General features: G+C 46.0%; 2 protein-coding genes across 7 annotated transcripts in view; both read right to left on the bottom strand.

The window, feature by feature from the left end:
* The window catches only part of LOC307020498 (uncharacterized protein), a 50,060-nt gene that overhangs the window by 22,001 nt on the left and 12,570 nt on the right, over nucleotides 1-15,489 (bottom strand). The window lies entirely within an intron of this gene.
* Nucleotides 4,306-15,169, bottom strand: LOC307020512 (uncharacterized protein). The gene is made up of 7 exons (XM_079651922.1): nucleotides 15,127-15,169; nucleotides 14,909-15,006; nucleotides 6,369-6,493; nucleotides 6,080-6,225; nucleotides 5,696-5,798; nucleotides 5,467-5,603; nucleotides 4,306-5,250 (listed from the first exon to the last, which is right to left on the bottom strand). The coding sequence occupies exons 3-7, from the start codon at nucleotides 6,474-6,476 to the stop codon at nucleotides 5,133-5,135; spliced, it is 612 nt and encodes a 203-aa protein (XP_079508048.1). The 5' UTR covers nucleotides 6,477-6,493; nucleotides 14,909-15,006; nucleotides 15,127-15,169; the 3' UTR covers nucleotides 4,306-5,132.

The following is a 15,489-nucleotide window of genomic DNA, read 5'->3' as shown; positions in this document are numbered from 1 at the left end:
TTGTTATGTGTACTGAAACGAGAGCCGGTATAATTCCACGCGCTAAAACAAAATACAAATTGGAATACGTTTTTTTAGTGTCTTAAAAGTAGACTGAGGTATGAAGGGTTAACGTAACATCTTAGGATAATGTTGTGTCATGTTCTGTATACATAGTAACATATAAGGGTATACTTAGTGTGGTTACTCCATGTTTACTAGCTATAACATTAACGTTACATCACTCTTTTTCACTTCTTACTCAGTCAGCCAGAGCGCAGATATCACTATTAGATTCACAAACCTGAAACATCATCCATTTCTTCACTGCTGGTGATGACATTATTGTCAGCTGCTGATACTGCTGCTGCTGCTGCAGCTTGTGGCGCCTGCTTCGATGAAAATAACTTTCTATTATCCATAACTTTATAGGCTATTAGCTTAAAACTCGTTAGACAGGCACTAGGAAGGGTCACTTCTTCAAGGGCAGGGAAGGCTACGCAGTACGCAGGCTACTGTCCCGCAGCGGCTGCCTCTCTGGTGGACTCCGGTACTGCACATTACTCTCGAGACGTTTTAAGAAAAAAAAAAGAAAAATAGAATTTTTTTTTTTTTTTTTAAGTGAAACCTCCGGGGCTTTTCAGAAAACATCCGGGGCTTGAGCCCAAGTAGCCACCTCCTAGCGACGCCACTGCACCGTCATTAAACATTTCAAAATGTATTGGTGAACTACTCCCTCTCTTGAAAGTTTTAGTATGATACATGTTGAACCGTATTTTGCTTTGTTTTTACACCCTTTATTAACAGGCTTGTTTCAGACTCACTGCATGCCACCTGTTCATTCCAGGATAACTTGGGTTACTCATTACTGATTTGACATGCCATAAGTGCATGTTCTGTCATCATGTTATTAAAATGTCTGCAAATTGTTAGCTTTCTTTGGCCTGCATATACACATGATTTAAGCTCACCAAAACATCTGTATATTTATGGAGAGATAAGAGCCAGTACTTGCATCAGAAATCCTATTCAGTGTTATATAATATATTCATTTAGTGCTTGCATACAGTCCATGGTTCTGTGAAATGTAGATTAATGGAATAGAGCCATCATTAGGTGAGTCTTTATACAAACAATAGAGATCATTTTGTAGAGTCCAGTGTAATGTGCAGTTCAAACATCCCTCAGTAATTGTAACTTCTTAACCTTGTAGTTGAGTTATTTGCGTTTATCATAAAAGCAGGACAGAATAGTTTGTTAATAAAAAGATTTAAGCACCCGTTTTCCTTGTTGTCAATAACTGAGTTTATTTTTATGGATGCAGACACAACTGTGAAAAGTAAATCAATGTGTGCAACTGACAAGGAATCATGCGACCAAATATAATTGTGAGTCTGATGTCTTACTACTGTGTAAATATATTCAGATATATAACTTTCACAGAACAGCTTTAAGTTGACACCCTTGTTGGAGGGACTGCATGGTAAAACTTGTTGATTATCTCCAGCTGTCTGTGTCTCTTGAACACTTTGTGACTGACTTGTGGCGCCCTCAAGTGGTATTTTGGGGGCAGTAATTAACTGTTTGTTTTCCGTATAGATGCTGGATGAATGCTTATGGCTACAAGGTTTTGTTGTTGGGTGATGTCCTCAAGGAGGTGGCGATTGTCTATGGAAGGCATGCCAAACTCAAGGCTCAAAATTCAGCCAAATTCAGACAATAATAAATTTTTTCAAAGCTTTTAAATGCACAATGACAACTTGATTATTCTTCTATCAATAATAAGACAAATGCAATGAACTGAATTAAATATACTCTATAACATGCTTTTTAGAGACAACAAAGTTTAGTAATAAAACTGAAAAAGGACAGCAATAAAAAGGACATTGTATCAAAAGTTAACCCCAAACACACATAAAAACAATATGAAAAGTGATGTCAGGAAGGGAGTGATATAACATGCAAACTTTCCCAATAAACAGGATAAAGCTCCAAAAAGGAACTATCGATAAAAAGAAAGTAACTGGGTTCATTTCCTTTTATATGTGAACTTGACTTGAGGTACACTATTGTAACCTAGAACCTAATTTGCCGAGAGCGATGATCCATCACCCTTTTCTTCATGTCCTGATGTTCATGCTGGAGGACATTTTCCAGGTCTACCTTACAACCTGCTCTGTAAGCTGTGACTAGCCTTTGTAGAATCTGCCTGTCCACTTTGGTGGTGTTTTGCTTGTTCTTGGAAAGTTGCACGACTTCATACAAAGAGGCAAATGTCTTGGCTTTGTTCTTTCGAATGGGTGACTTCAGTCCGAAGTGCTGGTCACTAGCTGGAGGTTGTGGACGTTTGTCCACAAACACTTTCATTTGTGCCTGTCCAAGGTGTTCTGCACCAAGCAGAGATTCTTGAATCTCCGGTGTGACCACTTCCTTGTTAATTATGTTCTTGAGTGTGTCCCCACCATCTTGAAACACACAGTGCTCTTTCAATGATACACATATTTTGCTTTCATCCCCGTCGTCTCTCTCCATTCTACTCTTTGTGCACTCAGTGTGTGTGTACTCATCGTCTTCATCATCTGTTGTCAGTCTCAGCATTGCTTTTGGCTGAGAAGCTATGACTGTTCTGTTATGATTTTACGACAATGTCCATCTACTGAGGGATGTTGCTATCCTGGTGATGCCCACTAAACCACCACTCTTTTTTCCTGTAGCGTTTAGCCACTCAGTACTTTGATCCGCTGAAACCTGATTGAAGCGTCGATCACTGCGTTTCACCACAAAGTTGCCTTTCTGAAACTCGAGGAGGATTTCTGTTGGGAGAGCAGACATCTCAGCCAGGTAAACAGTTCCCCATCTGGCGTCGTTTATATGATTGTACCTGAAGAAGAAGGGCAGCATACGTTTGAAAGCATACAGGTGGAGATCCCACAATCCCTCACGCTGCGCTCTTGTGAAGCAGAGTACGATGCTTACCATAGTCATGTAGTCCCACCAGAATGCGGCATTCGGGTCATCAACTGCAAGCGATGCAGCAAACTCTTTCATAGGCTACTGGAATCTGTCTGTAGTCAGTTTGTCGACCATCTGCGCGATGTGGTCAGCATCTACGGATTGGCAGAGATCTGAGAGTTCAGCTCTCGGTGTAACATCAACCTCATCCAGATATGTGTAAAGCCATGGGAGCAGCTCTGCCAAAGAGCCTGTAGGGTACGTTTGTGGGTCCTTATGGAATATGGCACGTGCATACTCCTTTCCTGCCATGACATGCTGAGCAGCATTTGCTCCCAGTAGATCACACTTGACCCATAGCTCGCTCAGGCCAGAATCAACCATGTATTGTCCTATGACACCCAGGAAGTTCTTGGCAATGTGAAGGCCTCCAAGGCAAGGGATAAGCACGTCCTTGTATTCTTCTACTGACCACTTTAGTTCTAGCAACTTCGGATAAAGTGCCTCGTCCACTGTCAGAATGACATGCTGTTGTTCCATTGATTTGTAAATATGAAGCATTCGCTTGACAACTGTGTTCAGTGTATCGAGTTCAGAGGCAGGAGCCTGGATGATAGGTAGGTAGTAGTTTTCTCTGGGTTGACTGTGCTTGCCTTTTGCTTGTACAATATCCAGGAAGGCATTGGTTTTTTAGATGTCCTGGACATGAAGAAGGCCATGTCTGTAGCTTGTGCTTTCTGTGCTGCAGGACATTGGTCAGAATACTGTGTGAAACAGTCTTCTGCTAATACACCGCTGAATGGGCGCTCTGTGACTCCTCTTTTTGGTTTGTTTTTTGCTTTGTATGGGTAGGGGGGCAATAGTGGGGAAGGCAAAGGTTCCATCACAGCACATTTGAAACATTTCACCTCAAAACAATATACAAAGTAAGCCTGATAATAATAATAGCTGAGTAATTATTCAAGATAAAAACTACTATTTTTGCAATATATATGAGATCTAAGTAGTTTATTCACATTACATCTCAAATCTGAACATGGCATCAGATTGCCCATGTAGGAGAACTTACAAAAGCACATTTAATTCAAGTTTGTACCTTGTTTAGTCAAAAAGATATACTTAAAATAGATTTCAGGCTGGTGGTGGCGGCCATGTTGGATTTCTCAATTTTGAGGCATTTTGGAGCTTCATATAGAGTAGATTTCGATTCAGCACCCCTTAATACCCCTAGAAATGTTGTATAGCATAAATAATAACAAAATGCCTTCGGGGTTCAGATTTTGTGAAAATTGACCCTGTCTATCAGTTTAAACCCAAAGGCCATCATCACTGATATGAAATAAGTGACACTGAGATGTACAAATCAAATCAGGCAACTTTTGTATATTCGTTTATTCTGTGTTGTTTTGTTTTTCCAATATTCTCTTGTATTGTTTAGATGACAGTTCAATTATCAGTCCAGTTATAGGATTTATTTTTCCAACAGTTTTTCCAATAGTAGATGTTGCATTTCTATCTTCCAGCAATATAATCACAATTCCCAAATTGAGTTAGAAAAACGATTATAAAATGTTAACATGAACAAGTTACCCCCAATTTCCCAAGAACATATTAACACATATAGCAAATTAAAACAATTGCAGCAAATTGTCAAACTCTTTTAATAATAAAGTCCTTTTTAAAATAATAATTGTATACTATGAAAGCTGATTTATCCTTACATTATTTCTTATTTAAATTAATATTCTCCCTTCTCTGTACCTTTGTGTTATATCAACCCAAAATAGTTTTTTTTGACAGTTCATAAACTGTCAAATGCAAAACAACTTGAATACATAAAACAACTTGAATACATACCATCTTTAATTGCTTTACATGAGAAAGATGAACAATTTGAAAGCTGACAACCATTTCCTGCTTTAAATCACTTTGAGAAAAAACCTTGAATATTCTTGCTAAATTGTATTTGTTACTCCTTTTCACTTATAAAGTTGACATCATTGCATAAAAATACTTTGTGTCAGACTAACCAGTACATCAACATATATCAGTAAACATAACCCCAAACACACATGTCTCAACAGAGACAAATGAACAGCGTATAGTATATGATTATAAATCAGAAGTAAAAGGTAATGTAATAAGAGCAAGTTATATTTCCTTCTATTTGTGAACCCGATGTAAATATTCACAGTTGTTACTTAGACGTTTAATTGCCAAGTGCGATGATCCATCACCATTTTCTTCATGTCCTGGTCGGCTCTGATGTCGTTCATTTTAAGCTCATTTCCTGGGCCGGCTGTCGGATCGTACTGGTGTCTGCAAAAGAGCCAACAACTTTACTGTGAAAACATTTGATTGTGCATATGACAATACGACTTTTGAATCGCAAGTCTTTGAACATGGCTAAGCATTTTCTGATAATTTGTTGTGCTTGAAAGCCATTTAAAGAATTGTTCATATACAACCATATGGTTTCTCAACAGTTATCAGCAATATACAATACAGGTAATGCATTTTTAGTAAATAACTCACTGCTTCAGGTGTTCCTCAATGGCCTTGCATTCATACACTGTGCCATACACTGTTTTCACAGGATCAACAAACATCTTCTTGGTGAGTGGACAGATCAGATGTTGGGGTATGAACTGTGGAACAGGCTCCACCAGGTTCTTTTAATAAAAACAAAGTGAAGAACCCATTATATTATGGCCAAACATGTAAAAAAAATATGAAAATATGTTTTATATAAGAGCCCATTTACTTCCTCCATGTCATCCAGTGACTTCCCTGCAGTTTCCTCTGTGTGTTTCTCAGCTTCTCGTTCATACGTCTCAAGGCTCGTCAGGAATTCTTCGGCCAAAATGCTTAAAAAGAAAGAAAAAAACATAATCTCACAAAAAAATCTGTAGCAACCCTCTACTTTAGCAGAATGATCAAATAATCAATATCGGATGTTGTAACATCAAAGTCAAATACAAGGAAGCTAAGGATTTCCAATGTACAGAACATGTTGAGCACACAACAAAGACTTACTGAAATCTGGAAATTCTTCAAAGACATATTCAGCATAAAAAAAGATATCTTTGTAAAAATTAGCTTAAGGGCCCATAATGGTGACTCATTTGTGAAATGGTTTAAATCTTACCTGTCCAGTGGGTCCTCAGGCTCAGGGCTGATCAGCAGTCCGTACACAGCTTGTAGGATCTCTCTCATGGTGATGTGGGCGTTGTAGTTGCGGTCAAATAAGTTGTGGCAGATGCGACCCACACTGTTGACATTGCAGTGGTACACCTGTCATCATGTTAAGAAACACACGTACATTTCGCACAGATAACATTACGTTATAAGTGATTACCATCTATCTGCATATTATTAAAAAAAGACAAACACATTTATTTAATAATTGTTCAGTTATTTGCATTTTGGCCGGATACGGGTGTGACAAAGCGGACGAGTGGAGGCTTGGCTGGGTAGTCAGGACCAAACTGGCAGTACAGCTCAAACACGCCTTTCTTATACGGCGTGTCAGGAGGGCCCTGCATGAGAATCCTCCAGAACGCTGAGAAGATAAGAACACATTTCGAGCTTGTTGCTATTTAAAAGAAAATGTATTTGCATGAATACAAAACTGAAGATTACTGTGTATTGTATTTCATTTCATTATACTGTACAGCCTGTACAACAAAACTAATAAATATGCCCCAGAAAAGCCACTTACTGAAGTCTGACTGATGGGAAGACTCTGAAGAAGGGATGAGGGTTACAGTGCAGGCTCTTCAGCTCCTCCAGCACACGCTTGTCCTTCTCCAAAAACCTCCCGTTAGTGGACTCCTTAATCTTCTTTTTGAGAGCACTATAAGGTGATATAAAGACAGTAAATCTAACAAAAAATTATATATATGTACATACATAAAACCTGGTTAGGCAGATCTACGGTCACGTTTCACATTGAACATGTGCTCTTTTATTAAATAGACTAAACGCCTATGTTATTTATCCAATGTGCATGTTTCAGTGTCCACTGCCTTGCATTCTCCCTCCGCTCTGTTTCTGAAGGGCAGGGTTCCGCTTGTCGATTCCTAAGGAAATGCATCTCGCCGCTTTCTGTACAGTTAGCCGGGGGCGGACGGGGCGGGAAGTGTAGCACAGGGGCAGGGTTGGGAAGTAAAACTCGGTTCAAAGTAGGAACAAGAAATAACAATTGTAAGGTCCCGGGATTGCAAAGAGTTGTGAAGACAGGAGGCGAGGCCGAGCCCCGCGGACCGCAGCTCTCTCTCTATGCTCCACATCAGCTGATCGCTGCATGGTGCAGCTCAGCGTCTCTCTCTCTTTCTACGCACAGCGGATCCGCTGCCCGTTTAACAGCCTCATCTTTGTCAAACTTTCTTATGTTCTTTCTCAAACACGTAATGAAGGTTATTAAAGAGCCTGTGACACGAACCCAACAACTGTTGTGCAATGAAATAGTGGGCTACTAGTAATCTCGAACCGTCAGTTTAAAAAAGAAAAAGCGATACCGTTCCGATAAATATCAATAATTTCCAACATTCGCGGGAAAATTCCTTCGACTCATTTTGAGGTTTTGGGGGAAGCCGGAAGTGACGTCAATGCGGGAACGCTTCACTGTGCGGCGAGAGAGCCAAACACGGACAAAGTGTGTTGTCATGCGTAGAAATGGTGAATTACTGAGCTTAGGCACGTTAATAACGTTTTAATGAAGTTGACTACATTATATTCATATTTGTCAGTGCTTTCATGTCAATTCGGCGAACATAAACATAAATGATCGTGGTGAAGATGATGATTAAATTAGGATTAAAAATCGGTAGTGAGAGCTGCGGAATTTCCTCCCGTCGGATGTGATATAAAAACAAATCGATGATTTTTGTAAACTCAAGTGGATGAAACTACATTTATTAGTGCTTTCATGTCAATTCGGCGAACATATGATACATTAAATGATCGTGAGGATGATGATGTAAAAATCTTTTGTTTGAGCCGGTCTGCATTTCCTGATGAGAAAACAAACCTTAGCTTTTTGTAGTTGCAATCAGTGGTGTAGTGGGCGTTGGACGCGGGGGTACGCCGTACCCCCACTTATTTGAAGCATGATTTATTTTTGTAATAGTCTAATACATCTAAAATCATTGCCAGTGTTATCTGTTGCAAGTGTGTGTTTGTTGTAATAATGACGAAAACATAATAGTGTGGTGATTGACATTATTCACCCACGGAACTATGGGTTGGGGTATTGTTCCGCACGGACATTAGTGAGTTGACCGGACTTCCTGTTTCCCCCGGTCTTATCTTCCCGGGCTGAAAGCTGTTTACATGTTGTTCTGATGTTAAATAAAAGTCTAGCTTGTACCTTCGATACCCCGCCTCCGACTCCCGTCTCTCGGCACTACATTGGTGACCCCGACATAAGTCTCGTAGAAGGATCCGAGACTGAACCGAGCATGGCAAATAACGCCGTTTTTTTCAAACTGCCGGAGTTTTGGGATACATCTGCGGCTGCATGGTTCGCACAGGCGGAGGCTCAGTTCGCCCTCCGCGGAGTAACTGATGAGGCATCACGCTATTTCCACGTCGTTTCGGCACTGGGAAGCTCCACTGCGACCCGGACGGTGGGCTTTATTACATCTCCCCCTGCCCAGGATAAATATGCAGCGTTCAAGGCTTTCCTGCTAAAGAATTTCGAGCTGTCTCGGTCGGAACGGGCCCGACGCCTGCTCGCTATTCATAGCCTGGGAGACAGCAAGCCTTCTGACCACATGGAAATGATGCTCAACCTGCTAGGTACGGAAGAACCCAATTTTTTGTTCATAGAACTGTTTCTTCGGCACATGCCGCCGCAGGTTCAGACAGCGCTCGCTAACACGGCTATTACTGAGCCACGCGCTTTAGCCGAAGAAGCTGACCGGTTCTTCCTGGCCACCCAGCGTTTTACCCCTGAGGTGCTGGCCCCGACACGCAGCGGCTCCTTCCCTGGTAGAGGCATGCCACCTAGCAGAAGCTCCAGGGCCGACGTCAGCGACTCCAGCCCTGGCCTGTGTCAGTACCATGCACGCTATGGGGCGAAAGCGAGGATGTGCCGTCCCCCCTGCACCTACAAGGAAACGGGAAACGCCAAGGCCTGCGCTCGGTAGTGGCCGCGAGCGTGGGCACATCCAACCGGCTCCTGTTCATCAGGGACACCCTCTCTGGTCGCAGACTCCTTTGTGACACAGGAGCCCAGCGGAGCGTCCTGCCGGCTACGGTGGAGGACGCCGCCGGTGGGGGCCACGGCCCACCTTTGACGTCCGCTAACGACACCCCTATCCGCACCTATGGCACAAAGACAGTGGACCTGTGTTTCGAGGGTCAGCGGTTTAAGTGGGATTTCATCACGGCTGACATCTCCTTCGCCCTCCTTGGCGCAGACTTCCTGTGCGCTCACGGACTGCTGGTGGACGTCAAGAACAGCCGCCTGGTGGACGCACTGACGTTTGCCTCGTTCGCATGTACCCGCGGCGAGGCGTCATTCAGCGGGCTCTCCAGCTCACTCTCACAGGGTGACAAGTTCCAGCACCTTCTCAGTGAGTTTCCCGACTTGACGCAGCCCACCTTTTCCGCTGCCACTACCAAACACAGGGTAGAGCACCACATTGACACTGAAGGCCCCCCCAGTCTATGCTAGGGCCCGGCGGCTCAACCCTGACATGCTGTCGGTCGCCAAGTCGGAGTTCGACAGCATGGAGCGTCTGGGCATCATCCGCCGCTCGGACAGCCCTTGGGCTTCGCCGCTCCACATGGTCCCTAAATCAGCCGGTGGCTGACGACCGTGTGGTGACTACCGCCGCCTTAACGACGCCACTACGCCAGACCGCTACCCGGTCCCTCACATCCAGGACTTCTCTTCACACCTGGCGGGCAAGCTGGTTTTCTCCAAGGTGGATCTGGTGCGGGGCTACCATCAGGTTCCGGTGCACCCCTCAGACGTCCCCAAGACTGCGGTGATTACGCCGTTCGGGCTTTTCGAGTTCCTGCGTATGCCGTTTGGACTTAAGAACGCAGCTCAGTCCTTTCAGCGGCTGATGGATTCGGCGCTCAGAGACATGCCATTCATTTTCGTCTATTTAGACGATATCCTTGTCGCCAGCTCCTCCTCTGAAGAGCACCAGGCACATCTCCGTGTCCTTTTTGCGAGGGTCAGCCAACACGGCCTGATTATCAACTCGGCAAAGTGTCAGTTCGGGTTGTCCTCCATCCACTTCCTTGGGCATCTCATCAGCAAAGATGGAGCCGCCCCCCTCCCATCGAAAGTGGAGGCCGTGTCCGCCTTTCCACGACCGTCTACAGCTCGGGCGCTCCGAGAGTTCCTCGGGATGGTGACGTTTTATCACCGGTTCATCCGCCGGGCGGCCCACACCATGCGCCCGCTGTACGAGGCCCTCAAGGACAAGTCCCCCGGCCAGGCCATAGACTGGACGGCTGAAAGGGAAGCCGCTTTCGATGCCACCAAAGCCGCCCTGAGCGAAGCCGCCATGTTGGCTCACCCGTCACACAGGGCCCCCATCGCTATCACCACCGACGCGTCTGACTACGCTGTGGGCGCGGTGCATGAACAATGGGTCGACGGCGCCTGGCAACCGCTTGCCTTTTTCAGCCGCCAGTTGACTCCCAGGGAGCGCAAGTACAGCGCTTTCGACAGGGAACTCCTTGGTCTCTATTTGGCTGTTCGCCACTTCCGTTTCCTGCTGGAAGGCCGGGAGTTTGCGGCGTTCGTGGATCACAAGCCACTTACTTTCTGCATGTCCAAGGTGGCCGAGCCGTGGTCCGCCCGACAGCAACGCCAGCTTTCGTACATCTCCGAGTACACCACGGACATACGACACATCGCTGGCAAGGCTAACGTGGTCGCGGACTGCCTCTCCAGAGCGGTCATCGGAGCTGTGCAGCTGGGCCTCGATTAACTCCGCATGGGCGCTGACCAGGCCTCTGACCACGGGGTCCAGACCCTCAAGGCCTCGGTCACGGGATTGCGACTGGAGGAGGTCACGGTCGGTGACTCGGGCGCGAAGCTGTGGTGTGACATCTCCACGGGCCAGCCTCGACCGCTAGTCCCTACGGACTGGCGCCGACCCGTTTTTGAGGCGGTTCACAATCTTTCCCACCCCGGTAGGAAACCGTCCGTGAAGTTGGTGTCGCAGAAGTTCGTGTGGCAGGGGATTAAGAAGGACGTGAAGTCCTGGGTCGACGCATGCGTGGCTTGTCAACGGGCTAAAGTCCACCGCCATACTAGGGCCCCTTTTGAACTGTTTGCGGTTCCTGAGAGGAGGTTTGACCATGTCAATGTCGACCTCGTAGGTCCGCTTCCCCCCTCTCACGGTTTCACCTACCTGTTTACGATGGTGGACAGGACGACCCGCTGGCCCGAGGCCGTTCCCCTCACCTCGACGTCAGCTTCCGACGTCGCCCGCGCTTTCATCGGCACGTGGGTGGCGCGCTTCGGGACCCCGTCTGACCTCTCCTCTGACCGCGGTTCTCAGTTCACCTCGGAGCTGTGGAACGCTGTTGCTGTGGGTTTGGGGGTCAAGCTGCACCGCACCACCGCATATCACCCCCAGGCTAACGGATTGTGTGAGCGGTTTCACCAATCCATGAAGGCGTCACTGCGTGCCGGATTGACGGACGGCAACTGGGTGGATAAGCTCCCGTGGGTTATGCTCGGCCTCAGGTGTGCCCCCAAGGAAGACCTGCAGTCCTCGTCGGCGGAGCTCGTCTATGGCCAGACGCTACAGGTCCCCGGGGAATTCATTCCCACCGCCACTGTGCCCTGGTCTGCAGCCGGGCAGCGCTCCTCCCTGCTGGAGACCGCCGGGACATTCACGCCCGTCCCCACGTCGCAGCACAGCAACCCAGCTTTCCGGGTGTCCCCCGGATTACGGTCGGCGGATTTCGTTTTTATTCGCCACGACGCTCACCGCGGTCCCCTGCGCCCCCCTTACGACGGTCCGTTCAGGGTCATACGTCACGGGGACAAGAGCCTGGTGGTGGACGTTGGTGGCAGGCCTGAGACTGTGTCCGTTGATCGGATTAAGCCTGCTCACGTGGACGTTTCCAGGCCGTTGGAGTTGGCTCTGCCCCCACGTCGGGGCCGCCCTCCCATGTCCCGCCCCCCACCCCCTGTGGGGATGCCCTCGCCCTCGTTGGCGCCCCTGCCCCTGTCCTCGCCTGCGGCCCCGCCCTCCTCAGCCCCTGTGGTCCGTACGCGCCGGGGTCGGGCGGTACTTCCTCCCAGGCGCGAGGGTTTTGACTATGGGTGAATTCTGGGGGGGCTTGTGTGGTGATTGACATTATTCACCCACGGAACTATGGGTTGGGGTATTGTTCCGCACGGACATTAGTGAGTTGACCGGACTTCCTGTTTCCCCCGGTCTTATCTTCAAGCTGTTTACATGTTGTTCTGATGTTAAATAAAAGTCTAGCTTGTACCTTCGATACCCCGCCTCCGACTCCCGTCTCTCGGCACTACAATAGGCAGATTTCACAGTAATTATAATAAAAACGTAGCTCAAGCTATTATGCAACTTGATTTGAAGCGTGTGTGTGTGAGGGGCAGAACTGTGTGTGTAGGGTGACCGGGTGTCCCGCACTGTGCGGGACTGCACACACAGCATTTGTTATTTGTCCCGCGTCCCACACATTGAGACTATGTCCCGCATTTGAGTGATAGTGACGCAGAAAGGCCGGATCAGTACGCTGACAGTCGGCACCGCCCTTTATTATTATATTGTCTAAACGGCATCATGTAAGTTGCGCTGACAGGCGACACAGAGGTCCCCAAGCCCCCCCCCCCCCGTTGACAGTTCACGAGCGCGTCCATCGTGTCTCCCGTCCACCCACCACCCCGTCCACCCAGTAAAAACATCCCCACTACACCACTGGTTGTAGTAGTACACCAACATGGATTAATAGTGTGTTTTTTTGTTACCACAATGTTGGGGAAATTAATGGATAAAATGCACGGATTATTATTATTATTATTAATATTATTATTATTATTCCCACTCCGATCGGGACAGTAGGTCCACCGTTTCCCCGCAGCGAGGCTCCCCCCGTTGACAGTTTACGTGGGCTGGGCTGGGTGCAGTGGCGGACTGGCCATCGAGACGAATCCCGATGGGCCGGTACCGAAGTGGGCCAGTCGGATAAGTCACTAGCACATCCCCCACTCCCCCCGTTGACAATTTACTAGTGGTACCGAAGTGGGCCGGTCGAGAGTCCCGGGCTGATTTTTAGTCCCAGTCCACCACTGGCTACATGACCGTATGATCGCCCATATTGACGCACCTAATTCCTAAACTTCTAAAAGATACAAAATAAACCGATCCTTCAGCCTCATATGAGCTCTCAGACACATTCAAGATTAAACTGTCATCGCTGTCTGAGCTTGCTGCTGTGTGCGCCATCGTGCGTTTACATGCAGATGCTGGGATCCTGAACGGTGCAGCTGGAGCGCTGTGCCCGCATTGACGTCACCCATAATTTGGCGGGACTTGAAGAATCCCCGAGAAGATCCAGGAAATTGTCAACATTGAAGGGCAGATTAATGGTTATCAAAGTACAAATATCCAAAATCAGTTCAGTAACGGTTTTCAAGGGGACAATATTTACTCAAATTGATGGGTTTGGATGATGGGGGAAAATCGTGTCACAGGCTCTTTAAGCGTTTTGCCTCCTGTGTTGTTAATATTGACCGCCATTTCCTTTATGAAGTGAAGCAGCCTCCCTGTCTGTGTCCTCGCGCTATCCTCACATCCCCGGACCCCCAGACTCAGAGGAGCGCAGGGATGTCAGTATTGTTTATGAAGCAGGGTATAGAAAGTACATTATTGAAATGAAAATACTATTTATTTACTTTTACAAACATTGAGCAGCTGGGCAGCTGCAGCATGTGTATTGTAGGACATGTGTAAGCGTCTTTGAGTTTTAGAAAAGCGCTAGGCCTATAGGCTATAAATATAATGTATTATTATTATTATTAGGCCTATGTGTTGGACATGTGTGGTTGGAATCTGTCTCACAGGCAGGTTGCAGCATGTGTGTTGCAGGACATGTGTTGGACACACAGACTGTGTGGTTGGACTCTCTCTCACAGGCAGGTTGCAGTGTAACATCAGAGGAGACTGGGACAATTGTACATTCTCAAACTGCACCACTTAGAACTAACTAAACAATGCAGAGATTATTTTTATATAATTGTATTCAATAACCGTAAGACATTAAACAGTATGAAGTGGTTTGTAAATAGGAATACAGGTTTGACTTAATGTTTTCATAAATATATTTTTCTCCCAGTTTGTCATGGGACTTATTTTTACCCTCTCAAAGAACCGGAATCGAGAACCGAAAATAACTGGAATCGAAAAGCAGAACCGGAATCGTTAAAATCCCAACGATACCCAACCCTATGTGTGATGCAGTAAAATCTTACCGCCCACTTACGTAAGCGGTGGAAAATGTAAAATACGATGGCGAAGAAGAAGATTCCAGTGGCCCCAATTTGTGTCCATTCTGGACAAGTGAAAAGTGTATTCGGACAAGTAAATTGCCAAACTCACTTGTCCATGGAGAAGTACTCTCTAAAAACTTTTTCTCAAACTGAAAAGGTATTGCTCTACAACATGTTAACATCGCCGTACAGAGTAGCTTTAAACCCGCTGTGTTGGTTGTAAGACTCTGTCTCATTAACCTAACACAGAACAACACACGCCTTTTTGTAAGTCTGATTGTGATCAATGCAATTTTTTCAGAGATGACACTTTTAATGTGTGACACATTTACTTTGTCAACTCAGCAGGGAGGGTAATCAGCAGATTATTTTATAATAACTTTTTTTGACAAGGTTTATGATCAGCATCTATATAACTGATGTTTCTATCACTGAACTTTTGTTTACTAAGTTTGAATCTCATCCTATCTTACTCACCTCTCTGTCGCTGTCACTTTGCTGTTGATCTGGCTTGGCAAGGATGTCTCTGGACATTCGTCATACCCATGAGTAGCAAAGATACTTGTCAAACTACGCTATAAAATCACAAAAACAAATGAATTAGCAGATCAGTGCTCCATGTAAAAAATAACTAATGAATTTGGTTTCGATATCATTTCCAACAGAATGGTGGACAACGATCTATAATATCAAACCTTGCTGATGGAAGAGGGGTCATGCGTTTCCTTGAGTTTCCTCTGCTCCAATGACAGAACCGTCTCAATCTCAAAGAGCTTCAGACCGTCTTTGGTTGTCTTTGGTTTGAAACAGCAACCACCTGGAGGCAATGGGGAAGTGAGGTGAGAAATGAACACGTGTCTGCATATAAATATGTTGAGAGATCATATCCATGGCAATCAAAACAGATTTTTCAGATACAATAGTGTCCCATCTTACAAGATGTTTGTGTGTGTGTGTGTGTGTGTGTGTGTGTGTGTGTGTGTGTGTGTGTGTGTGTGTGTGTGAGCAGGTGGTGCCCGTTTAGCTGATCGGCTGCCTTCAACATGCTGATTGGTCCA

This window comes from Notothenia rossii, assembly GCF_949606895.1.
Source record: "Notothenia rossii genome assembly, chromosome: 9".
NCBI lineage: Eukaryota > Metazoa > Chordata > Actinopteri > Perciformes > Nototheniidae > Notothenia > Notothenia rossii.
Note: the sequence above shows the minus strand (reverse complement) of the source record. Positions and strands in the feature narration are given on the sequence as shown.